This window comes from Leptidea sinapis, chromosome 21 (assembly GCF_905404315.1).
Source record: "Leptidea sinapis chromosome 21, ilLepSina1.1, whole genome shotgun sequence".
NCBI lineage: Eukaryota > Metazoa > Arthropoda > Insecta > Lepidoptera > Pieridae > Leptidea > Leptidea sinapis.
In genome coordinates, this window is record NC_066285.1 from 2,507,400 (window position 1) to 2,535,333 (window position 27,934).

General features: G+C 38.1%; 1 protein-coding gene and 1 non-coding gene across 3 annotated transcripts; both read right to left on the minus strand.

Moving 5' to 3' along the window:
• Positions 1-13: 13 nt before the first annotated feature.
• On the minus strand, positions 14-27,900 carry LOC126970530 (mitochondrial glutamate carrier 1-like). Of its 2 annotated transcripts, none has more exons than XM_050816494.1 (8): positions 27,743-27,900; positions 27,386-27,464; positions 25,366-25,500; positions 23,173-23,322; positions 18,129-18,262; positions 17,248-17,446; positions 10,057-10,197; positions 14-1,905 (listed from the first exon to the last, which is right to left on the minus strand). In XM_050816494.1, exons 2-8 carry the CDS (start codon positions 27,424-27,426, stop codon positions 1,767-1,769), a joined length of 939 nt encoding a protein of 312 aa, XP_050672451.1. In that variant the 5' UTR covers positions 27,427-27,464; positions 27,743-27,900; the 3' UTR covers positions 14-1,766. The 2 variants fall into 2 exon arrangements, with proteins under 2 accessions (XP_050672451.1, XP_050672452.1); XM_050816495.1 differs by having other exon boundaries at positions 27,714-27,874.
• Trnah-gug (transfer RNA histidin (anticodon GUG)) lies at positions 3,026-3,097 on the minus strand. Its single transcript has one exon. It is a non-coding gene; the product is annotated as a tRNA-His (tRNA).
• Positions 27,901-27,934: the final 34 nt, after the last annotated feature.

The following is a 27,934-nucleotide window of genomic DNA, read 5'->3' on the forward strand; positions in this document are numbered from 1 at the left end:
TAAATAAAAAATATTTGTTTGTAACCACTTTATTGAACACCTAAATCTACATCAATCTCAAATTTTCAACAACAGCAATAAAGTAACACACACACTCGCAATAAATAGGTTGGCGTAGTAATAATATGGACAGGCCTAATTAACATGGAGATACTTAATTGACTATTTCAGGTTTGATAAATTATACCTATATTTAATGAAATACATTATTTTAATACGACAAAAGATAGATAACTTGTAGTAATTACGTTACCAAAGTACATTACATTTTCAAAACTGTCCTCTGCAAGTTGAATTAAAAAAAGATTTGGAATCAACTGCTTCTCTATCTGTCGTGTAAGTTTAATTTAAAATATATTATTTACAGTTATATCAATATTCATTGTTTAATTAATTTAATCTGTTTCGTACTGATGTATGTCTGGTAAAGGTTCACTTTTTTGATCTAGATGTAAAACAGGAACAGTATTTGTATTTAATATGGAGAGGAAAATTATTTAACATTTAATACATTTTTCAACTTATCCAATTGACATGAAAATAGATTTATCAGTCATACACATAGCATTGAGATTCTAGTGCCAATATAAATGAAATTAAGTAATTTTTTTCATGGGTCTTGTGTTGTGTAGAACAATATTTTAAAAAGCAATTTGTGTATGACTAAGAAATTGGAATATATTGGTATTTATTTAAGTCACAATTTATTTCATAACAGGGGCTCTGCCCCCTCAAACTAATTAATACTAAGATTAAATTCATTTATTGTCAACACCATAATTAACATTTGGTTACATATTGTATTATTATATAAGTAGAATAACAAAATTTGTACGTTATCAAGAGGAATGACACGATCTTTTAAATATTATTATTCTTATTTTTTGTTTTTCATAAACAAGTTATAACTCCTTAGATATTACTTGCTGGAAGTTACAGAATTATGTGATGAGTACATAATATTTTTATTCAAATTAACAAATTAAGGGTTTATTATCTTGCAATAATTATACAAATATTCAACATTGCATTCTGTGGTAGTAATTTATTGTCATACTGTGAAGGTATCTATCTATTCAAAGACGATCAACTTGACAGATGACAAACTTGACAATTACAATCTGTCAACGAAACTGTCATAATACCGCCCACAGACCTGGCAAACATATCAACTGTCACATGCGGCATAAACTGCAAATATCACATAATGAGTAATAAGCTAATTTGATAAAACATTAATTTTGCGACCTAACAAATACGAAATAGTTTTAATATAAATAAATACAAAACTCTTTAGCAAATATTAATACAAAAATAAAATATTACATAATACGTCCAAATTATAATAACAATAATGTACACACAAGTTTTATGAAATGGTCAAAATATAAAAACCGGAAATATAAAATTTTAATAAAATCAAGTTATTATACTTAAATATGTCAAACTTCAACTACCAAATGAAGAATTACACAACATAAATAACAATATTTGAAATAATTCCAATAATCTACATTATATTATAATGACATAAAATAATAAATAATAAGTGAATCAAATTAAAATTTAAAATTCAGCAACTGATGAAGAATCAATGAAAAATTTACAAATATTGGAACTGAAACATTGTGAACATAATATAATAATGTTTTATGAACACCGACTAGATTTCACAATAAAATATGGCTGAACTAAATAAATTATTGCTAAATGATAAATACACTATCTGAAGCGATCACTGAATAAGCGGATTACATCTTATTAATTTATTTGATACCAAGATAATTCTCCGCTAAGCCTAAATAGTAAATTGTCTGAGCGATACCAAAGAGAGGTGCGATGACGATCATACGGCAGGCGCCTCCCTTGAAGAAGGCCGTGGGCCCTTCGTGTGTTAAAGTTTTCCTGGAAGACAATCCTTATATTAATACTAGCTGACCCAGCAAACGTTGTATTGCCGATATTAAAATCGCGATACAAAAGTAACTGTTGATCGTAGATGGGTGAAAATTTTAAGTTGTATGTTTTTTTAATGCAGACTCATAATCAAAAAAATTAAAAAAAAAATGTCAAAAAAATAAAAAAATAAGATTCGTGTGTGACCACCCTTAACATTTAGGAGGATGAAAAATAGATGTTGTCCGATTCTCAGAACTACCCAATATGCACTCAAAATTTCATGAGAATCGGTCAAGCCGTTTCGGAGGAGTTCGGTCCCGCACACCGTGACACGAGAATTTTATATATTAGACGTAAAACGATTGATTATTTTTTAAGCATGACTGGTTGACGCTTTTGAATCATTATTATATTTTTTACATATCCATATTATGGAAAAATAAGATATGTTTTACAGGTGCCAGCCAATATTGGAAACTCCGACTTCCATGTATAGAATAACATAGCAGAGCAGCTCGAATTGTCGGGGACCCAGTGCTCTGTGAACGGCTGGATCACTTGGCGTTGCGTAGAGACGTCGCTTCATTGTGTGTATTCTACCGCATTTATCACGGGGAGTGTTCCGAAGAGCTGTTTAACCTAATTCCTGCCGCTGAATTCCACCTTCGCACGACACGCCACAAGTTAGGATATCATCCTCACCATCTGGATGTGTGGCGGTCCTCTACAGTGCGGTTTACAAGGAGCTTTCTTCCACGTACTACAAAACTGTGGAATGAACTTCCTTGTGCGGTGTTTCCGGGACGATACGACATGGGTACCTTCAAAAAAAGCACGTACACCTTTCTTAAAGGCCGGCAACGCTCCTGTGATTCCTCTGGTGTTGCAAGAGATTGTGGGCAGCGGTGATCACTTAACACCAGGTGACCCGTACGCTCGTTTGTCCTCCTATTCCATAAAAAAAAAACATAAATTAAATTTAAAATATTTTTTATTTATTTGCCATTTTAGTAAATCTGGTACAATTTTATTTAATTTCCACACAGCCTCGGAATCCAAGATGCCTCACTAAATCGTCTTCTAAAAAAACGTAAAAAAAAACGACTCCACCGCGACAGCTGTTCGCTGCCGTGACCAGGATTCGAACCTGGGTTACTACGGCCACAACGTAGGGTCCTAACCACTAGACGATCACGGCTATCGGAGTCGGTGACGATATTGTCGAATTTGATATAAACTTCAAAAATACCTTTCACTATTACACTTTTTATGAACGAAATTGTTTGCGTCACGCTTAACGCTTGAGTGCCTGTTAATGTTGCTATTGTTGATGATATAATTACCACAACATAAAAACTTTATTCGAAACTTATCAGCTGATTTCTTGTTATTTTATATCTTTAAACGAGCAAATCTTGTAGGTATATATATATCTGAATCTCGGAAAGGGCTCCAACAACGATCATTCGCGTTTTAATGAGAAACAGCTACAATAACATTAGAATGGATTAATGAAGTGGGAGAGTCACGCAGCTGTCTTTTGACGTCAGCACAATCGGGCCAGACTCGTCCGGGTTAATTACCACACTCGCACAGAATACCGGCGTGAAGTAGCGGCCTAGTGCCGCTATGTTTCGCATAGGTTAGTGTCGAGGACCGGAGGCCATTCCCCCCCCCCCCATCCCCAACAAAAATTATGAAAGCGGTCCCTAAAGAGATAGTACCCCAGGAGGGTACCGGCTCTACCAGAGTCGGAGAATCCCTCCCCGAGCACTCTAGCTCGGGCTGCCCTTCGTATTCTGGGGAGGGCACAGTACCGCGCATGACCAAGGACAAACGAGGCAGTAACACCACGGCACCCCGCTCCACACTCAACGTGGACTTTTGCAATATCAGGGGAATTCACTCCAACTTAAACGCCGTCCACCACCACCTTGAGACGGCGAAGCCGGCCTTGTGTTTCCTTACGGAGACGCAGATATCTCGACCTAGCGATAGCGTTAGGGAGGATATCTGCTGTCGCCGTCTCGGCAATTTTGAGGGTAGGGACCTGTCCACTCTCTGGCTCCGCGTAGATTTAGAGGACCGCGTCCGCATCTACGCGTGTGTCTACAGGTCCCATAGTGGTAACGCAGAAACCGATCATCTCATGGGCTGCGTTCAAGCGGCAATTGACGACGTGCTTGCACAGATCCCCTCCGCTGAAATCGTAGTCTTGGGTGATTTCAACGGGCACAATGCCGAATGGCTTGGATCACGTACCACAGACTACGCAGGGCGATCTGTGCATAATTTTGCATTGGCGTACGATCTGTCCCAATTGGTTGAGTCGCCAACGCGGCTCCCGGATGTGGATAGCCACATGCCGTCCTTATTAGATCTTCTGCTGAATGACTACACATCCCGATGGTTACCAGGTCATTGTCGACGCCCCTCTCGGAACGTCCGACCATTGCCTGGTCAGGAGTGTAGTGCCTATACGACGCCCACGTCGCAGACCACCAGCGACCCGCCGCGTTTGGCACTACAAGTCAGCAGATTGGGATAGGATGCGTTACTTTTTTGCATCCTACCCTTGGAGCAGGGTTTGTTTCCCTTCGGATGATCCTAGTGCCTGCGCCGTTGCAGTAGCCGATGTGATACTACAGGGCATGGATATTTTTATACCAAGCTCTGTAGTACCGATCGGTGGCAGATCACAGCCCTGGTTCGATGCGTCAGTTAAAGCAGCATCTGACCGCAAAAAACAGGCGTATCGAACTTGGGTTGCGGCGCTGGGCACAAAGGATCCGAACTGCATAGTTCTAAAGAGGAAATACAACCGTGCTTCCAGATTTTTTAAGCGGCAAATCGCCCGTGCAAAGTCAAAACACGTCGTCAAAATTGGCGAGCAGCTTTCCAGTTACCCGACCGGAACACGCAAGTTCTGGTCGTTGTCGAAAGCTGCTCTTGGTAACTTCAGCCAGCCGTCCATCCCGCCGTTGCACATGAGGAATGAGACCCTGGCCCATACGGCAAAAGAGAAAGCCGATCTCCTGTGCGCTCTTTTCGCCTCCAACTCGACTCTTGACGACAACGGAAAAACACCGCCGACCATCCCGCGGTGTCAGAGCTCTATGCCTGAAGTACAGTTCAGACAGAAAACTGTTAGGCGAGCTCTGTTTTCGTTGGACGTCAGGAAGTCGAGCGGGCCGGATGGCATTTCTCCAATCGTGCTTAGAACGTGTGCCCCTGAGTTGACGCCGGTGCTAACGCGTTTATTCCGGCACTCTTATTCCAAAGGCGTAGTCCCTGACTCATGGAAGTCAGCCCTTGTCCATCCGATCCAAAAAAAAAGGAGACAGTTCGGATCCGGCAAACTACAGGCCTATTGGTATTACCTCCCTGCTCTCCAAAATCATGGAGAGCATAATTAGCCGTCAGCTCTTGGTATACCTAGAGGGTCACCAGTTGATTAACGACCGACAATACGGGTTTCGCCATGGTCGGTCGGCAGGTGATCTTCTGGTATACCTAACACATAGATGGGCTGCGGCTATTGCGGAAAGCAAGGGGGAAGGACTGGCAGTTAGCCTGGATATAGCGAAGGCCTTTGATCGTGTATGGCATAAGGCGCTCCTCTCTAATCTTCCATCATTTGGGCTACCCGAGAGCTTGTGCAAGTGGACCTCCAGCTTCCTCACTGGGCGCAGCATACAGGTCGTTGTCGACGGACATTGCTCGAACCCGAAGCCCGTGAATGCTGGAGTGCCCCAAGGCTGTGTGCTATCTCCTACGCTGTTTCTTCTGCATATCAATGATATGTTGGACACCTCCAACATTTATTGCTATGCAGATGACAGCACTGGTGATGCCGTATACACGGGCCATGCACGTCTCTCTCGGGAAATCGTCGACCAGTGCCGGGAGAAACTTGTGTCTTCTATCGAGTCCTCTCTTGAGAAGGTCGCGGAATGGGGTAAATTGAACCTTGTCCAATTTAACCCCCAGAAGACTCAAGTTTGCGCGTTTACCACTAAAAAAACCCCATTTGTCGCATCACCGCTCTTCGACAACACTTCCCTAAAAGCCTCGCCTAGTATCGGAATACTGGGTCTCGAAATCTCGAGCGATTGCCAATTCCGTGGCCATCTGGAGGGCAAAGCCAAATTGGCTTCAAAGAAACTGGGCGTCATTAATAGAGCACGGCAATACTTCAAGCCGGCCCACATTCTAGCGCTGTACAAAGCGCAGGTCCGGCCACACATGGAGTATTGCTGTCATCTCTGGTCTGGCGCACCCCAGTATCAGCTCGATCCATTTGACCGCGTGCAACGCAGAGCAGCGCGAATTGTCGGGGACCCAGTACTCTGTGTCTTCTACCGCATTTATCACGGGGAGTGTTCCGAAGAGCTGTTTTACCTAATTCCTGCCGCCGAATTCCACCTTCGCACGACACGCCACAAGTTAGGATATCATCCTCACCATCTGGATGTGTGGCGGTCCTCCACAGTGCGGTTTACAAGGAGCTTTCTTCCAGGTACTACAAAGCTGTGGAATGAACTTCCTTGTGCGGTGTTTCCGGGACGATACGACATGGGTACCTTCAAAAAAAACGCGTACACCTTCCTTAAAGGCCGGCAACGCTCCTGTGATTCCTCTGGTGTTGCAAGAGAGTATGGGCGGCGGTGATCACTTAACAACAGGTGACCCGTACGCTCGTTTGTCCTCCTATTCCACAAAAAAAAAAAAAGAATACTAAGGTAAATTTCGTCACTATACGAGGGCGGCACTGAAAATTTCGGGAATCAAGGAAGTATTCTCCGCGAAATTTGACACATTTTTCCATACTATGGAACCAATCATTCCATTCGGAAGTTGGGGTCTCCAAAATGGCCTTTTTGTAGGCGCCCACAGCTTCTTCAGGTGATGAAAATCTCTGACCACGCAATTTATTCTTTATTTTAGGGAAAGTATAGAAATCATTAGGGCTTAGGTCGGGGCTGTACGGCGTATGGTCTAATAATTCTATGTTTTCTTGCTCTAAAAACTCTTTTGTTCTGTGCGCGGTGTGAGAACTCGCATTGTCGTGATGGAGGATGATGCGGCGGTTGCAGTTCTCTTTACGGAGTTCAGAAACGACCTGTGGCATTCTGCATTAATCGTTCTTTGTCCCTCAAGAGGAATAGTCGCAACATGGCCGGTTTTGGAGACAAACGTGGCCACCATTATTTTTGCAACACTCCGTGAACGAACAATTTTTGTTGGCTAAAAAATTTTTGTTCGAAAATGAGGTAAAACTCATTTTCGAACACCCAAACTCGTGACTGGTTTTTTATTTCAGTTTCGTACGTGTATATCCAGGATTCGTCACCTGATACGATGTTGTATACAGCATTTGAGGATCCTGCGTGAAATCTTTCGAGAGTTCTGACGCACCAAGTAACTCGAGCCGCTTTTTGCTCATCACAGAGCAAATGCGGTATCCATCGGGAAAACAACTTTTTACACCTAATTGTTCATGCAAGATTATTTGTATTTGACTCATGCCAATGTCTAAAGTTGCCTGAATTTCGCGGTATGTCACATGTTGATCTTCCTCAATCAGCTTACGCACAGCATCAACGTTTTCTTTGGTGACTGCAGTTTTTGGACGACCTTGACGGGGATCATCACTGAGCTTGACACGTCAACGTTGAAATTCAGCACACCAGCGAGATATTGTGGTTTTGGATGGGGCTTCATCACCAAATGCAGAAATCATCCGGTCAACACACTGTTTTTGTGTTAAACCACTTCGAAAGTCATAACAAATCATTGCTCTAGAATTTTCTCGAGTTAATTCCATTTTCTCAACGACTAACCAAGATTGACAAGACCTCGTGACAAGACCGAGAATATTTTTTTAAATAAATAAATGGTATTCGATTTTTAAAACCAAGAAGTTTTCTTTAAAAAGATTTTAATATGACAGGAACAGTGGAAATATTCCATTCCCGATACTTTTAGTACAACCTATGTACAAGACAAAACCGCCAATCCGGACCCCGGTTCGAATCCAGATGTCCTCTTAGTTTTTATTTTGTTCAAGTTTTGTACATTCTTAAAAATCCGAGCAAGGCTCAGTCGTCCGGATATTTCTATTTATTGTAGGTATCTAGATTTCTTTTTTTCTACGGATGATAAAAAGCCTAGCAAGTATCGAATTTTGAGCAGTATTGGATTCCATATATATCAGGACTTAGAATGGGAATTTTTGTCTGAGAAAGGCTTAACGCTCAGGATCACGCCAACGACCTTCAGCGTTTGGGCGGAGCTAGCTATCTCGATTGACGAGCGTCCATCAATCAAAAACAAATATAATTTGTGTGAAAGTCAGCAGCACACTGCCTCCTGTCGCCCGCACCCTTACGGCCATTTGTAGTGAATATAGTACAAATTCCCTAATGTCAAAGAAATCGTTAGCTTTTTAGAGAAACAAAATAGCTATGCTCTCTTATTAGAGCGTTAAAAATATCACCAGTTGTTTAGAAGCAGTAGCAATTTTAAAGTTGAGGACAGCTTCATTTCAATAATTTTTAATTGGTATTTTACGATTTACAAAATTTTTACACGTTCGGATTGGAGACTACCTACATATCAGGCCCTACATATATTTTCTAAATCACCCAGCTAACTCATTGCAGAGCATTAGACCCTCAAAGATGACTATTTCACGATACCAGGCGCCTTAAAACAGACCACGAATCATTTGTTTAAGTTGGATTGTAAGGTTGATAAGAAAGAGCTTCAGAGAACTGGACAGATTTTATCAAAATTCTACTTGATTTCTGAGAAGAAATATCTTTACAAACATATAGACGAACGGACAGATAGATAGTTAGACAACTTAGTGATCCAGCAATGTTTCTATACATATAAAATCTGACTACACTATCTGACTGGTTAATTTCATCTTCCTTTACGTAATAAGAAGCAAAGGGTCGCCCATAATCCACTGCAAACCAGATTAGTCACGGGCGCGATTATTTATTATTCATTTACAAACCGCCAAAACAAAATTTATTATTTAATTTATTAAAGATACCCACGTCGTATCGTTATGCAATTGTTGACACCTGTTTGAAGCAAGAACGTGGTTTGAAAACAGCAAAATGGTGAGCATGGTATGTTAGCTGGTAGGGAAAGTGCGGTACAATTTAGGAAATCCCGTGAATTCCCGTGATAAATACGCACCAGATAAAATATTGGCGAACAGGTGATACAAATAGGGTTTTTACTGAATATTATTATAGGCACAGAAGTCAAGTTAGAAAGGCTAAGTGGAGCTAGCCATAAGTCTGCCATATATTATGGCATATTTTTCTAAACGCACTATCACTAGGCGAGAAACGTATGTTCCAGCGTGCACCACTTATTAGACATCTAGTAAAAATGCCATCATCAACATCATAACAGTCCGAAGACGTCCACTGGACGAAGGTCTCCCCCAAAGATCTGCGAGACGATCCTTCCTGCGCTGACATTCATCCAATGAAATCCAAAAAAGGCCATATTTCACGGAAAATAATGAAGAGAGGAGGCATTTCGTATCATCAGTAGGTATTTTATAATTAAAACTTGCTCGTTAAGTACGTTAAGTCATATTTATCTATTGCATCGTAAAGAAATCAACACATTAGGTACCATTTATAATTACAAAGCGACCGCAGTTCTAGTTCTACCCTAGAGTTTGCCTCTGCCTCGCACTTGGTCTGTTTTTTTGGTACAAGAAACTCAAATGTATTCAATAAAAAAAAACTACGTTAAAAAAAAGACTTCCAAAACTTAAAAGTATCAAATAACTAAAAATTTAATTTAATACACCTCTTATGCAAACCTTTACCTTTTAATATTAATAAAACTACTATTATTTATATGTGTTACCTATTGATAGGTTTTAAGTCAGTGCCAAGCCCTAAACAAAATAAAACTTAATATTATAAACAGCTTATTTAATGTAATTATTTAGGTTGTCTGGCCACGCGTGTCTGTCCGCGTGGGTTGTTTTGATCTAAGAATTACCTAAATCGGATAATATATCTCAGAGTAATCGGTGTACATACATAAAAAAAATACCGATCGAATTGATAACCTCCTCCTTTTTGAAGTCGGTTAATGAACTTAAACAAAACTTACGTGATACAATCTAGAATGGATGTGTATTGTCGTTCCCCGGAGCCTTTGGTAAGTGTCTGCATGCGGGTTTTGACAACATCGAAGGGGTTTACGAGCAGCGCCGCGGTAGATCCTGCGCCGCAACCGGACCCGAACGACCACCTGGATAATATTCATTACTTTAATACTCCTGATATACTTTTTTTTTATGAAAATTAGAGACGAGACGAGCAGGACGATCGGCTGATGGTAATTGATACGCCCCACCCAGTACAATGCAGTGCCGCTCAGGATTCTTGAAAAACCCAAAAACTCTGAGCGGCACTATAACTGCGCGTCGACCTTGAGACATAAGATGTTAAGTCTCATTTGCCCAGTAAATTCACTAGCTACGGCGCCCTTCAGACCGAAACACGGTAATGTTTACACATTACTGCTTCACGGCAGGTTGTGGTACCCATAATCTAGCCGGCATCCTGTGCAAAGGAGCTCCCACTGGTAACGTATATACATACCGTTTAAAAAATATTTTAAATACGAAAGTTGTCAGTTAAAAATATTCAGTTTTTAAATGCAGCGGAGCAAGGTAACTTTGTGGCATAACAGTTAATACCGCGCGAAATGTTGGTCACGCCGCGGCCGTGTGAAATCACTGCATTTTATGGAACATAGTTTCTCAACCTTATTTTGCTCACCGCCCACTTTGAGAATATGTTTTTTCTAGATTATTTTCGTGTATTCCTTCCTTTTTAGACTATATTTTTTAATCTACCCACGCCCCATCTACGCCATCTCAATGCCCCCTAATTTTCTCTGGGTCTTCTACTGCCCCCCCCGAAAGTCTCAAACGCCCACAAGAGGGCGATATCGCCTACGTTGAGAACCTATGTTATAGAACAAAGTCCTCCGTCGCGTCTGTTCACGACGTATATATATAAACTCAAAAACGACTGCACCGTTGTAGATGTCGGAAAAAAAGCTGCCTGGGAGCGTTCAACGAAAACGCTGTTTATTAAGCCCTTTGATACAACAAAATAATATATGGTGGAATTGTGTATCATAAATAGGTCTACAAAAAAATAAATAATAGTTAAATAAAACTAAAAAGCACGCTTTATATAAAATTCAAGTAAAAAATAGAAAACAAATTTAAATTGAAAATAGTGTAAAAAATATATTTTATTGTAAAAAAAGCCAGGGGTGTAGAAGAATTATTATTTTAATAATATCTTAAAAAGCATCCCACGCTTTTTTTTGCAATAAAATATATTTTTTTTACACTATTTTCAATTTAAATTTATTTTCTATTATTTGTTTCGTCTTCGATATCCGGAATCCATATTGAGTCAAAGCCTTGCTTTTCAAGCGTTTTCGATGCTAGCGACATCTATCTCCCTTCCGGTTTGTGCGTGCAGTGCCACCTAGTGTTTCTTTTACGGACTAAAGTTGTTAAGTTGGAATGACGCACAAAATCTTTTCCTCATTATAGCGTCGTTTTTCGTTGCGTTCACATCGATCTAGCTAATTTAGTAAAGCAAATTAAATTAATAAAAGTTATTTAAGCTTTACTTTGTCTCCCTTCTAAATGGAGCCTAATTCAATTAGTGAAAATATAAGTGCTTCAAATAAAAGAAGATATGAAGAAAGAAGTAGCAACAATTCGTCATCGAGTTCAAGCAGCAGGGAAAATCACACATTCGTAAGTCGAAACGAGTGCGCCAAGTAAGTGATTCCCAATTTGAATTATTATCACAACAAGTTGCTTTCTTAACAAATATCATTACCCAATCTCAATCAGATATGATTAATAATCAGTTTAATTCTGCGAATACCTCAAATACAAAAAACCAATCTTGTTTAGAGGTTGCAACGTCGTGTTTAAATAATGTTCCGATTACGTCATTAAATTCTGATGTACCCTCAATGCAGACATCGGGTTCTCAATCGTGTTCGAGTTTCTCATTAGTGCCCCCAAATAACGATCAGGATAAAAATCAACTGGTTTTAGCTGAGTCATCTACTATAGTTAAAGATCCGATCTACCCTAAATCAAATGAAAAGTACCTCACTAAGTTAAAAGAATTGCAAAGATTTAATTGTAAGGAATGGAATTCGGTACGGTTTGCTGAAGTACAAAAGAAATACGTTACGACACCTGGATTTGTAGAACTAGAAATTAATGACGAGTTAAAACGTTTTGGTTCTCAATCCACTGAAGAATATCGCCAATATCTTTTAGAACGTTCTTTCTCTGCTATGACGAATGCTCTTTTGACACAAAAAGATGAGTTGGGTAAAATATTACAAGAAATAATTGATTGGTCTGGAAATAAGGAAACAAATCTAACACCTACTTCACTGTTTCAAAAAATTAATCAATCTTTTAATAAAGATTCTACTTACATGAAAATTACGGATGATTTAATACAACTTGCTTGCGGTAGGCGAGCTGATACCATTCAGAACCGTCGCGAACTGCTTCTTAAACAAATTACTGATGAGTATCATTCTGAAGCTCTGAGGAAAATCCCACCATCCGCAGAGTATTTGTTTAAAAACGCACAAATAAATATCTTGATTCAAAAAATTGGGGGGGCCGAGAAATTGTCTGCCGCCAGATCAGCAATGTGTACAACACAGGGATAAAGCAACAGTTCAATTAGGCAACCTCAGAGGAATGATAATATTCCTAAGCCTTCCACAAGCAAGCAACTGAATGAAAAGCCGTTTCGTAACAGCTCTAAAAGACGAAAAATTATTAAATCAAAATCATTCTCAGATAACAGATCCGCATCATCGAGGGGACGACAGATTGGAAAACCAAGAAAGCACCGTTCTGACTCCCCGACTAGACATTTCAACCGCCGTGCATGACTCGCGAGCATTTCGGGGTGGGTGTCTAAAGCAATATTATCATATCTGGAAAAAAATTGGAGCACCACCGCATGTCTGTCAAATCTTAAAAAGTATGCGCATCCCTTTTATGTTGAAACCACCCCTAATAACCCCAAGTCATCTAGTACTGGAATGTTTCAAAACCAAAGAGTGTTCCAATGACCCAACAAATAGAAGTGATGCTCAAGTCTCAAATTCTAGAGGAAGCCGAAACTTCTCCCAGTTACCTTTCAACCTTTTTTCTTGTCCCGAAGTCGGATGGATCGGTTCGACCGATATTCAATCTCAGAAAGTTAAACGAATTTGTAAAAACGAAGGAATTCCATCTGTTCAGCCATTTCCGAGTGCCACAGTTTTTACAGAATCGAGATTGGATGGCAAAATAAGATTTGAGCCAGGCTTATTTTCACGTGCCGATTGCCAGAGAACATCGCAGATTCCTGAGACTGAGCTACAAAGGGAAACTGCTCCAGATGACCTGCTTACCCTTCGGCCTTTCCGCAGCACCAAGGACTTTTGCCACAGTGACAAACTGGATCGCAGAACATCTGAGGTCACACAACATAAGGTGCGTAATATATCTCGACGATTTTATGATCGTAAATCAAAATCGCCGGATACTTTACGATCACATAGCTTTTGCAGTACACTTCATGCAGACACTGGGATGGACGATAAATTTCGACAAATCTGTTCTGGCTCCGACTCGTCAATTAGAGTTTTTAGGAATTCTATGGGACACCGAACAAAACACGAGATCCTTGTCAGAGCCGAAGTGCGCTACGCTCCGCAAAGCACTTCAGAAACTGATGTCGAAAGGCAGTTGGTCCCTCAAACAGGCCCAGTCCCTACTGGGGAGACTCAACTTTGCCACATTTGTGATTCGGAGAGGAAGGCTTCATTGTCGAACGTTACAATATTACAGTCGACAGCTTCCAAAACTACACCCTTACCAACCGTTTCAGTTGCCAGAACCTGCCGTGACAGAAATGAAATGGTGGTACAACGCAGCCTCCGGTACGACACCGATTCACAGTCCCCCGTTCTCCCATCTCCTAACAACGGACGCCTCCGATATGGGATGGGGTGCTCAGGTTGGACAATCCATGATTAAAGGTCAGTGGACAGAGACACAGAAACGCTAGCATGTAAATGTTAAAGAGCTATATGCAGTTTTTGCAGCAATATCGGAAAAGAAGTATCAATTGCCCCAATGTCACATTCTGATCCAAACCGACAACAGCACAGTGGTAGCTTATATCAACAAGGAAGGTGGGACCAAGTCAAAGAAATTACTCAAATTGACAAAGAAGTTACTGGTTCTCCTAGACGAGTTGGACAAATGCATAACAGCTCAGTACTTCCCGGGGCGGTACAATGTCGAAGTAGATGCCTTGTCACGCCAAAGGGGCCTCTTACCCGAATGGCATCTGACAAACGAAGCCACTCAAATTATATTTCAGATGTGGGGAACTCCAGTCGTGGACCTGTTTGCATCAAATACGGCACATGTAGTGGATTGTTACGTAACGAGAGACACTCAAGACAGTCAAGCCCTATTTCACAATGCGTTTTGTCAACAATGGAACTTTCGGCTAGCATGGTTGTTCCCCCCGCCAAACTTGATTCCTCTGGTATTGCAGCACTTAAACGAGGCTCAGGGTCTTTACATATTGATAGCCCCACAATGGACGAGATCCTTCTGGATAGCCGACAGCCGACATCCAGCGCAGAGCAATACAAGCCCCGTTTCGCATTGCAAATCTTCACAGAGTACTGGTAGACACAAGGACGTGGATGCATCCACCTCGAATACAAGAAATCCAGTTGGAAGCGTGGCTGATTTTGGGTGGTCAGAGGTAATCGAGGATTGGTCAGAAGAAGATAAAGCCTTATTGCTATCCAGTTGGCGAAAATCCACTCTTAACACTTATGCGCCAGCATGGAGAAAATGGAAAGAATGGTGTGCTAAGGGTTCAACAAATTTAAATTTCCTTCTCCTACAGAGAGATACTTAGCTTACCTCCACAATGTAGAAGGACTGGCCTATAGAACTATACTTGTTCATAAATCCGTGCTTTCAACTTTTACCAATATCACCAATAACGTTGATTTATCTTCAAATTTCTTTATTAAGCATATACTAAAAGCAATTTCGGTATCACGAGTAAAATCTTTAAAACCCCCTATTTGGGATCCTAAAATTCTTATAAGTCATTTATCTAAAATCAATCCTAATGAAAATAATATGTTTGAAGTTTCTAAACGAACTGCAATCTTGTTATTATTGTCGTCCGGCAGAAGAGTCCATGATCTCACCTTGCTGCATATAGGCTCATGAAACTTTATAGATGAAGGTGATTCAGTCTTGCTTTGGCCAGTATTCGGCTCGAAAACTGATAAGGCTGATCACAGACAGTCCGGGTGGAAAATGCTTAAGAATACCAACCAAAAGATCTGCTGTGTGTACTGGATTAGACGTCTGATACAGGTATCACAGGAACGCCGTGAGAAAGGCAACTACAGTCATTTATTTATTACAACCAGGGGTAGTCCACGACCTGCTACGAGGACAATAATAGGGGGCTGGGTAAAATCAGCACTTAAAGATGCCGGAATTAACGCCCCACCTGGTTCGAAAATTTTAGCATAGATCAGATTCTGTCCACGGGAAATTGGAAATCAGAACACACATTTCGGAAGTACTATCAGAAACATCATTCCTAATGTTAATAATCAGGAGTCCCTTTCCTTATCTAATTATTTTAATGCTGTCAAATAGATGATATTTTGATCTTTAATTATTGTATACCAATAATTAATATATCGACTTTAATTAATTCTCATTTAATTTTATTTATGTAATCAACACATTATAGCATCATCGTAAAGAGTACCAGGAGATAATAAACATGTCACTCAATATGGATTCCGGATATCGAAGACGAAACAAATAATAGAGAGTATTAACAAACAATAAAACTTACCTATTATTTTTTCTGAGATATCCGGAATCCAGGTAATGTCTACCTGGTACATTGAGTCTTATTATGAGGAAAAGATTTTGTGCGTCATTCCAACTTAACAACTTTGGTCCGTAAAAGAAACACTAGGTGGCACTGCACGCACAAACCGGAAGGGAGATAGATGTCGCTAGCATCGAAAATGCTTGAAAAGCAAGGACTCAATATGGATTCCGGATATCTCAACCTATTAACTCTCTATTTTTTAGTTGAATTTTCTATAAAGCGTGCTTTTTAGTTTTTTTAACTATTATTTATTTTTCATTTTTTAGTAAAATTTTCTATAAAAGCGTATTTTTAAAACTATTAAGTACTTTAACATCAATTCCTGCCTTATCGACTATAGATAAAAATTATATAAATTAACAAAAATCATATTTTGCAAATTGAAAAATTGAATAATTTTATCGAATTAGTGTAATGTCATCGGTCCTCGATAAATCTACAAAGTTTGAACAAAATCTAGCCGTTTAAAGTTGGTCAAAATCACGCCCAAAGAAGTCGGTCACAAATATACAGGTGAAGCTAATATAAAGCGTATAAAAAGTCCTGGCATATGTCTATCTCTTAATGATAGTGTACCTACTATATCCCTTTTTATACTTAAAAAAAAATTGGCACTTATAAAGCAGTAATGTTAAAGCTGTTAATTTGAAATTATAATGCAGTAATATTAAACCTGTTTACACAAATACGATATTCAATACTAGTGATTTTATTACTATATAATACTACCCGACAGACGTTGTCCTGTACACACGTCTTAAATTTGAAAAATCGGTCCAGCCGTTAGGAGGAATTCACTAACATACGCATGAGCAGGAGAATTATATTATATGGACGGAATTGACAATCTAAACCAATGTCAAATTCACTGGAACACACAGAAATATCATCAAAATCGGTCCAGCCGTTTAGGAGGTAGTTTAAGTGTGAATCTAAACCATTCTCGAATCCACCTGAAGACACACCAATCTCAAATTCACTGGAACACAGAAATATCATCAAAAACGGTCCAGCCGTCTAGGAGGAGTTCAGTGACATACACACGCACACAATAAATATATATATATATATATATATATATATATATATATATATATATATATATATATATAAAAAAAGATTATAAAGTAATTCAGAAATACGAATTTGTTTCATTTTTGACTCATTAACTTTGATAACACATTTCCAACGGCTTTTACCTGTATTATTCACGAATACTTACAACAAGTTTTTTTGTATTGACAAAACAGCGTCTGTCGGGTTTGCTAGTTGATTATATATTGATTACCAGAATGGTGGCGCACTGGCTCCCGGCTGTTTTGGTCCAAGGTCGTTGAGCGTCGCGAAGAGCGGGAAGTAGATGATACTAAAGGAGATGTCCCGTGCTGCAGTCGCGGTGATGCCCTTGTACAGCCCCAGGATACCCCTCTCTCTGATGAGGCGGCGCGTTAGCTGAAGAGCTGTCACCCGCTCGATCGTACGACCCTCTGGAACGACCAGTTTACACTGATTCAATCTTTTATATGTTTCGGGGATGGAGGTAGTTATGTCTGCATTATTATTCTGCTTCAAAAAACAAAATGTAATGTATGTTCACAGGCGCATAAGTGAATTTGCTAGAAACTGTCATAACCATAATGTTAACACCAGGAACAGACATAAACTTATATCGCCTACTACTCGACTAAGTCGAGTTAGTCTTTTGTATGATGTATATGCTTTTACAACAACATCCCAGAAAATGTTCAAAACAAAAGTATTAAGTGGATCAAAAAAAAAAAGTTAAAAAACGTTTGTGTGGTAAAGGTTACTATAATATAAATGACTTTCTTAATTAAATAATAAGTTTAATTGTACAATATTACTTTGTAAACATATTTTTTCGATGAAAAAAAAGCCGACTGAGTTTGTTGCGTCCATTGTTCTCAGGTCTGAGGCATTCGTTTTGGAATAGGTGGTAGTTTTTGACTTTCAATAATCGATGTTACATCCTATTTTTAATAAAAATATTTTAATTTGAATGGCTGCCATCGTACTATGGTGGGAGTAATACGTATAAAACCTTGAGGGTTTTTTTTAGTAAAAATTTTCAAAATATCATTTCACTAACTGCTCCGACACTTATAGCCGGTATAAAGGATTATCTTATGGGAGGTTTTGACAAATTACCAGCTTTAGCTTGTGCGGCTACTCTCCCAGCATCCTGCATCTGAATTTTGAGCAGTTCCATCGGTGTGGTGATGACGATCTGGCAGGCTCCCGCACTACCGCCCGCTACCATCTGACGGAACACGGGCAACGACCTAAAAAACATAAAATATTGTTGAACACGGACGACTAAAAAAAGGAGGACTCCGCGCCGTGATATTAAGAAAAGCACCTTTCTAATAGTCAGTTGTTTTCTAAATTAAAAATAAATATCGCAGGGTTTAATTTCTGTGTCCAAGTCTTGTTTGCAGTATCTTTGTTCTAACTGATATAAAAATGACGTACTAACATTTCTTATTTTTAAGAGTACCCACACAAAATTCATTCTTAAATTCGTTTGTTTGCCACTGACTGGTATCAAATAAGTACCTATTTGCTTTATAGTGATTTGGTTGCTAGGTAAATACACAAGTGATGGAAATATTGACAGAGTACTGAATCCCCGACAATTCGGGTAGCTCTGCGTTGCACGCGATTTAATGATTAACTGATACTGGGATGCACCAGATCAAAGATGAACTCGTATTGCAGTAGTAGAATATTGGTTAAGACATACCTGTTATCATAAAACACCATCTTGAAACAGCTAATGATTTATCTACTTAGAGCAGCTCGAATTGTCGGGGACCCAGTGCTCTGTGAACGGCTGGATCACTTGGCGTTGCGTAGAGACGTCGCTTCAGTGTGTGTCTTCTACCGCATTTATCACGGGGAGTGTTCCGAAGAGCTGTTTAACCTGATTCCTGCCGCCGAATTCCACCTTCGCACGACACACCACAAGTTAGGCCATCATCCTCACCATCTGGATGTGTGGCGGTCCTCCACAGTGCGGTTTTCAAGGAGCTTTCTTCCGCGTACTACAACGCTGTGGAATGAGCTTCCTTGTGCGGTGTTTCCGGGACGATACGACATGGGTACCTTCAAAAAAAGCGCGTACACCTTCCTTAAAGGCCGGCAACGCTCCTGTTATTCCTCTGGAACACCAGCAAGAGATTGTGGGCGGCGGTGATCACTTAACAACAGGTGACCCGTACGCTCGTTTGTCCTCCTATTCTATAAAAAAAAGAAAAAAAAACTTAGAACACAACCACACCACATTACATGGATTAACCAATTTGTCAGGTAAAGTCCCTGTTTATTTACCGGCCACACTGGATGTCACTGCCCGTCACAGATGATGGCAGATCTCATAATGGCGGCTGATCGGCTTATATTAGTGTAAGTGTTTGCGTGGGGCTATGTATTTAAATTTTAAACGTTAACTGGCTTGTTTTGATGCTTCACTGTTACGTAGGTGACACGGAGTCCTTATTTTATTACTCGTCCGTGTTGTTGAAGTGTCATAAAACTAAATTTACTAAATTTACCGCGCAATATGTCAAAAATGTAGATGCGAATACTTTATTAAACGGAGTGGTCGTAAAACCGGTGGAATCTGCTATATTTCTTGGCATTAATCTCGATTTCAAATTGCAATGGGGCCCCCATATGGAAAGCCCGCTGAGTTTCTCGCGCCCGTTCTTCTCAGTTCTGAAGCAGTCTATTCTGAATGGGTGGTTAATTTTTGACGTTCAATAAATGATTTTCAATAAAAATATTGCAATTTGAATTTATAGTATACCTATGATAAATGGTAAACTGATATGAAAATGGTAGCTTTCACATATCATCTGTTGTTTTTATAACTGTTTACCTACCTAGCCCTTTTTCAGCAAGACTCCGACCGCAATCACAATCAATTAGGCTATGTCGGTGACTTTGGTTCTCCTCATTTCTTATTCGATCTCGCAGGGAAACTCCGAGCATAGCCCTCTCCAATGCCCTCTGAGCGACAATGAGCTTAGATAGATAATAATAAGCCTAGATTCATATATACCGAATGAATATATTCATATGTTTATAAAATCTTATGTATATAAAAAAAACTATCGCATGTCACAGGTCAGGTTTATTAGCTACGTCTTACACTCCCGATTGGTTAGACACTTTGTCTGAGTGTGCATGCGTTGCTAAAAATAGAGATTAACAGTTCGCCACTATTTTGTTCGACATGTTGACAGCTGTCACAGTCTATCTAGACGTATAAATTATCTAAGGTAAAATTGTAAAAGCATTAAATCAATAATTTTAAACGCATTACATACATAAATACAATCCTGATGAAACAATTTTGAAGAGTAACAAAATATTCATTGAATAAGGCGTTATTTTGAGGAAATAATTAAAAAGTTATTAATACTAAGGGAATTCATCTAAACATATATATATATATATATACATACATATACTTAAATAAAATTGGAGTGTCTGTTTGTAATATTGAAATCATCGTTTTTTACCACATGTATATCAACATATATACGGTACATACACAAAAATATTTTTTTTTACAATTTTCGTCTGTCTGTATGTCTGTTTGTTTGTTCCGGCTAATCTCTAAAATGGCTGGACCGATTTTGACGGGACTTTTGGCAGGTAGCTGATGTAATAAGGTGTAACATAGGCTACGTTTTAATTTTGGAAAAATAATGTTGCAATGTCCAAGAAACAGTTTAACTCTAAAAATAATATAACTTTGCTTAATTTGCCAGGTAATAACATTATAAGTAGAATACAATATATAATAATAAGTAACTATTCTCATATCTACGACACATTATTGAATTGAAGGAAATCGCCGACCGAATCTTATAGATAACATTCGATAGCGGGAACGAGTATTGATTAAGAGAGCTGTTTCTAAGAGGCTACAGATTTATTTTGTTGCAAACGACGCCGCGGCGTCAAAGATCACTTCGAGTTTTTTTTATGACAATAAGGGACGAGACGAGCAGGACGTTCAGCTTATAGTAATTGATACGCCCTTCCGGCTTCCCATTACAATAAACTGCAGCTCAGGATTTTTGCATATCCCAAAAATTCTGAGCGGCACTACAATTGCGCTCGTCACCTTGAGACTTATTTTCTTAGTCTCATTTGCCCAGACCGAAACACAATAATGTTTACACATTACTGCTTCGCGGCGGAAAAGTCACCATTGTGGTACCCATAATCTAGACGGCATCCTGTGCAAAGGAGCCTCCCACTGGTATATCATCAGAGATCGGCTTTCTCCTTTTCCGCGTTGGCCAGGGCGTCATTCCACATAGGCCAGGGCGTCATTCCACATAAGCAACGGCGGCAGAGACGGCTTGCTGGAGTTACAACGAGAGGGCACCTTTTGACAACGCCCAGAACTTTCGTATTCCAGGCGAAGAGTAAGCAGAAAACACGCAAACATGATGTTTTTAGACAAGTTTTGTGGTGAAAGTATAGCATTTAGAGCTAGGAACACTATTTAATCCTGTTACACATATCCTTAAGTCTTATTTGTAGGTTGCTAATGCTTGCTGTTGGTTATAGTTAATACTGCCGAGCCTTTTTGAACTACCACTTTTCTTTGAAGTTAAACAAGTTTTTTGGCATGGCGTGACGCATTTTTTTGGTACTTCTCTCAGATAAGTTATTCTTATAGCTTGTACTTTTTTGTGTAGGTTTATTTATTCAGATTAGTAGTGAATAACAAGGATTGTAAGCATATAAACTGTTTTCCACGCAAGAATTTTGAAAATATTGGCTTTGTTACATAGATGGCGGGCCGGTAACCGTGAACTCATATCGCTCAAGGTCGCTGGCATTTAGTGTCGCCTTAATTTGAAAGGTGCTCGCCGTTTTTGACGAGGTGCTTAGATTTTGCACCGGCGAATAAACGTAAAATCAGAACACTCCCGGGATGTTTGCAAATCTCTCGGAGCGTCCTCGTATTACATATTCACATACAACAAAACTATGGAAAGCGTGTTGTTTCCTTGATGATACGACAAGAGTACCTACTTTCAAAAAAGCGCGTGCTCTTTTCTAAAAGGCCGGCACCGCTCCTGTGACTCTGGTTTTGTAGCATCGTAGAAATCATTTTACACGTACGCTTGTTTGTTCTCCTCTCTCAGTACACAAAAGTTTATTATGCAATAATAATTGTTATTGTATCCAGTAAAAATTCTGACCGTCTTTTTACTATACCTGTTCTTTGTGACTCTCATTATTGTAAGTATTACAGTAGCATTTTTTGCAAAGGGTTTTCATGTTTCACAACCATAAGTTAACCGCAAAACTTAATTATTAAAATCCAGCAATTCTGTGGTTGACAATGGCATGAAGCCAAATATTAAATAACTGTGTCATAACATACATGTCTATAGGACTTCTGCCAAAAGTATTATGAACATCTATACGTATTAATTAAGACTACTTCTCCGTGCTAATAACATTAAAAAAAAGTGTGTGTGTACGCACGCAAATGTTTTGGGTGCTTCTTTAGGCGTAGCAAAACAAAAATCCTTTCCTCGTGTAATTTTGCGTTTGTACAAAGAACAATATTGTAATAAAGAAGGTATTAATTACAACCAATCAAAATATTATTTTTATTTAAATGTCATTAAATTATTTTTATACAATTAAAGATTATGTTTTTTTTTTTCTAATTTACAACTTCTCCATATTAAAATTTATTTAATTCTCGTCCATTGGTTGTGGTCCAGTAGACATAATATGAGTAACAAGAGGCATGAGGTAGGTGACTGATATAAATATAAATCGTCTAGCTGTTGACCAACTAACATCGTGGTGTCTATGGTGCGTGCCTCGTAAAAAATCACTGATAATATTTGCCTAGCGCGCCAATAGTTAGGTTTTTTTTTAAGCCGGCCTTTAAGGAAAGTGAATGCGCTTTTTTGAAGGTACCCATGTCGTATCGTCGAAATGTCGATTGTCGTACAAGGAAGAAAGCTCCTTGAAAACCGCACTGTGGAGAACCGCCACACATCCAGATGGTGGGGATGATATCCTAACTTGTGGCGTGTCGTGCGAAGGTGGAATATCTTCAAAATTAATAAGAAGTAAGAACTTCAAAAGCATAACTCAACGTGATATATTATGTTTTTAAATGTAAAACATCATAAATAATTACCCATCAGGCAGGGTGAGATAAAAACGGAACATGTCATTGGCCGCCAATTTGATGGCTTTCTCTGGTGTGATGAGGATAATGTTCACGGCAGACCCTCGGTACATGCCGAAGTAGCCCTCAGCTGCATAAGTCTTCTTAAAGCAATCCAACCTGAAAAAACGCACGTTGTAGTCGACGATTTTTTTATTGGCAATGTCCAGTCAAAGTGAAAGTTCTTTATTTGCTAGAAAAATTTACAGGTAACGTTGTTACACATGTTTCGTCTTGACAGACATGCAAATATTCCAGTGGTTTCGGTTTATAATTATTATTAGAAAACTAACATAAATCAATAATTATTGCTACATTCAAGTTGGCCAACCTAAAAGACCCTACAATCTATATATATATAAAAGAGAATGTATGTTTGTATGTTCCCTAATAACTCCTAAACTATTCGACCGATCTCAATGAAATCTTTTGTAATAGATTCGATGAAGCTCAAGGAAGGTTTACATATATATTTTGTCGTGTCACGATCCCACCCACGCATTTACCTCTCGAACTGTTTATTGACAGAACAACGTCTGTCGGGTCAGCTAGTATACAATAATTAATAAAATGTTAAGACATAATATAGTAAAAATAATCACAAAAAATTATAATATTAAGAATAAGATTGGTACCAGTTACCACTTCGTTTGATAATATTCGTGTATTGAGTAAAAACAATATTTTTAATAGCGTTAATAATTTAAATTGAAAGTGTTTAGATCATAGTTTCTCAACCTTATTTTGGTCACCGTTCACTTTGAGAATATGTTTTTTTCTAGAGAATTTTAGCATCGCTCGGGTCGTGTCTCAGCCATGCCCGCGTCGAACGTATATCTAACGCTATAGATATATACGTTCGAGCGCTTTTTGCCTAGTTTTGGGAAAACATCGCCTTAAGAAAACAGCCTCAAGACAAATGCTGAGACGGGAAAAGAAAGATAGATATAAGATTGTTAAGATGTCAAGGTATCACAAAGATGGAGTTCTTAATTTTCTACCATCATTACAAGATCTTTCAATGTCCCACTTTTATTACCTAGATACCTACATATGTTTGTTTGTATGTAACGGAATTTTTACGTGATATTCAACCCCTTGAAAACGTCAGATTGATTTGCATACTTATCAAGGATCGATGATATTGCAATAATTTAAATAGTTTGCCTAATAATCCCATTTTCCTTACCAGAATCGTCAGGAGTAGCGATTTTTAGTCCGATACCTTAACGCACGTCCTAAACATGTGCAATCGATTATTCGCTACTGAGAAATTATCGTCGTATTAATACTAAGAAGCAAAATTAAATAATAAATATTATTATTCTATTAAAGCATGTTCGAAAATGGCAAAACAGCTAGCTCCAAAACGTAAGTAGTTAAACAACGATGCGGGACTCGAACCCACGACCTCTCGCGTTCCGTGTGAGTGCTCTGCCAACTGAGCTAACCGTTCGAGTGACTAAGTAAGAAGATAAACTTTGAATCGGCGTAAAACAAAATATTTTAATCCGTTCGTTGGGAAGATACTTATACTTCAGGAAATTTGGGGTTAAGACTAATAATATATTAGTTTCCGCCTTCTCAAAAGAATGTCACTAATCGGGATCCAGTATTCACCAAACAGCTTCCCTTATGAGAGAGATACGCGTCATCATGTTTTCAACTGCATCTATTACCGGAACTGTGTTCTAAATAGCTGTTGACATTGAGGGTGACATGAAGGTCTATAGAACTTTCAACTAATGCGCGTATATCGGCTCTGATACGCCAGCAGCAAATATGATTCCTGTAGTATTGTAAGATATTAAGGGACTAACAGGTCACCCGTACGTAATTTGTCCTGGAATTCCAAAAAATAACTAGGAATTGCAGCATCACATGTGGGTGTGCAAATCGCGTCCTTTATATCCTGGCAGCAACTGACCAACCGACAAACTCATGTAATTCCTTGTTGTTGCAAGTGTGATCATTTACCATTCAGTATACTGCAGGCTTATTTGCCGATCCAAAAAAACTATACTGCTCTAATGATATAGATATCAAACTGTTCCTATTATGTATACTTGTATAAATATACTTTGAAACATGGCCAATGCCATACTTATTTTATATGTAGTTCCTTAATTATAAGTAAAAGTACTAACATAAAACTGTACTTACATATTTTTATACTGTCGCTCGCCATTTGGCCCTATAGTTTGATTTTGTAATCTAGTTTTTACTAAATCTAACGGAAAGACGACAGATACTCCAATAATTCCAGCGATTCCTCCATTTATAATTTTTGGTAGCAGGCTGAAAAGGAATCATATTGTTAATTTGCCTCACACAATTAAAAAAATATTGGACACATGGGCAATGTATCATGAAAAGAAATAATTTTTTTTTCTTATTTTTAACTAGTTTAATTCATTCAGTTTCTCCTCTTTGTAGTAGGGGGATTAGTGCCACAATTTAGAATCACATTTGGACTACTTGGACAAAGCAAAAAAGGGACTCATTGTGATAAAGATGCACAAGGCATGCTCTCTCTCTTTTACATGTTTGGTGGAATATTCACACCTGAACAACTGAATGCAGGCCTCAGACAAATAGAGAGAGTCAACACTGGGAAGTACCTTAGATAGAATACTCATCCGGGGGTAGTATAATTAGTAGTAAAGCTCAAAAAAAAAACAATTAAAACATTTTGAAGTAAATATTAAATTGTTATATTTATTCTTGCAACTGTTTTCTTTAGCTTAGATTGTAACTTTCAATATATATATCAATGAAACAAGTAGCACCAAAATAAACACAACTAAATTTGTAATATTAGCTGGCTAAGAGTTTAAACTAGATCTCCCAGATACACATAGTAAATTAAGAGATTTATTCAAATTCAAAATAACTATTTCGTCATCTACTAGGAAAAAATATTATCTATATATATATAAGAGATTTCCACATATATAGTCACTCATCACAATATCTCTGGAACCTTTAGAGCTAAGTTCTTGAAATTTGGTAGGAATATTCTTTTCACCGAATAGAGGTCAGCTAAGAACGGATTTTCGAAAATTCCATCCGCAAGAGTTTTTTTTATTATGAACAGAACAACGTCTGTCGGGTCAGCTAGTAGCTTAATATAAGGTGCAGTATAGCTAAAATACTATAATTATAATATTATTACAATTATTTTCCATAAAAAAAAAACTAATTGAAATTTATAGACTACATAATATTAGGTACCCAAACAGTAAATTTTACAAACTTAAAAAGTAATGTGTTAAATGTTAATATATAAAAATTGATCTAACTTCATACATAATAAGGCTTCTTTTTCTATACAAATGCAACAACTACCTACGAACAAGGGCATTGATTAATATAATTACACTCTGTTAAGTACAGAGTAAAAGCATATTATTTGCACATGAATACAGGAAATACACTGTAATATATTAATTAAATTATGTACATAGTAAAGAACTAATGTTTGTTTTAATATTAACAACAATTGCATCTTGATAATCAAGGAAATTATCTCAGGATTTTACAACTCAACTTATACTTTTATAGTATAGAATAGACTAGCTGACACCGCAAACGTTGTATTGCCGATATTAAAATCACGATACAAAAGTAACTGTTGATCGTAGATGGGTGAAAATTTGAAGTTGTGTGTATGTTTTAATGCTGAATGATAATAAAACAAATTTAAAAAAAAAATCCAAAAACATTTAAAAGAAATTGGTTTGGACCACCCTAAACATTTAGGGGGATGAAAAATAGATGTTGTCCGATTCTCAGACCTACCCAATATGCACTTCATGAGAATCGGTCAAGCCGTTTCGAAGGAGTTTAACTACAAACACCGCGACATGAGAATTTTATATATTAGATAATATGAAATAGAAACATAGCCATGATGATGCATACCGATCTTTACTAAACAAAACATAAAATATACCAAACATCAAAGGCCTTGAATCATAATTAGTAACAGTCAAGTTTTCAATAGAACCAATTAAAATATGTATATATAGGATAGTACCTAGTATGTGAAATATTACAGTGTTATGTAAATGCAATCTTTGTTTGGCAAATATTTGCAGTTTAAGATAAACCATCAGTATTTTAAGATTTATAATTAACAGAAAAATAACTATAATACATACTTAATTAAATAGGGACTCACTTGAATTGTGGTGTAGCTGGTTTTTCTGGCTGCTTGCTCATGTTTAAAGCACTAGTTTTTTTGATCCAACCAAACGACCCTTATTAAAATATATTAAAATTATTATATATAATTACAAAAGTTGGACGCGTTTTATAATACCTATGCCCTTAAATTGATTTATATATTACACTTATAATCACTTTTATTCTGAAATAACGAATGGATAAATACCACTGATATTGTTAAATATATTATTTAAAGAGGTTTTTACTATTTATTCGGGTAAAGAAAAATTTTATAATCGGTCGGCACTTTATCCGAAAATAATAAAATATTTTAGATATACCTTAATAACTGGAAAAAATATATTCCTACCTGTAATTTAGGTGAAAGCCAGTGAATGCCAATCGATTATTTAGAATTAGAAATAAATTAAAATAGGTTCATTTTAATTTTGTGAAATCAATTTCGGTGCAAATTTAAAACCAAAGAGAATTTAACAACTACGTTCACACCGACACTCGTCAAGTCTACAGTAATGACAGATCTGAGATGAATGAGAATGAC

What these genes read in the sequence shown, in the direction of transcription:
- LOC126970530 (XM_050816494.1), bottom strand. Translation starts at nt 27,426, where the DNA reads ATGAGCAAGCAGCCAGAAAAACCAGCTACACCACAATTCAA. An exon ending in TATCTCACCCTGCCTGATGG is followed by an intron (nt 18,263 to 23,172) that starts GTAATTATTTAT and finishes TATGTTTTTTAG; the next exon opens with GTCGTTGCCCGTGTTCCGTC. An exon ending in GCCAGTGCGCCACCATTCTG is followed by an intron (nt 10,198 to 17,247) that starts GTAATCAATATA and finishes AATATTATCCAG; the next exon opens with GTGGTCGTTCGGGTCCGGTT.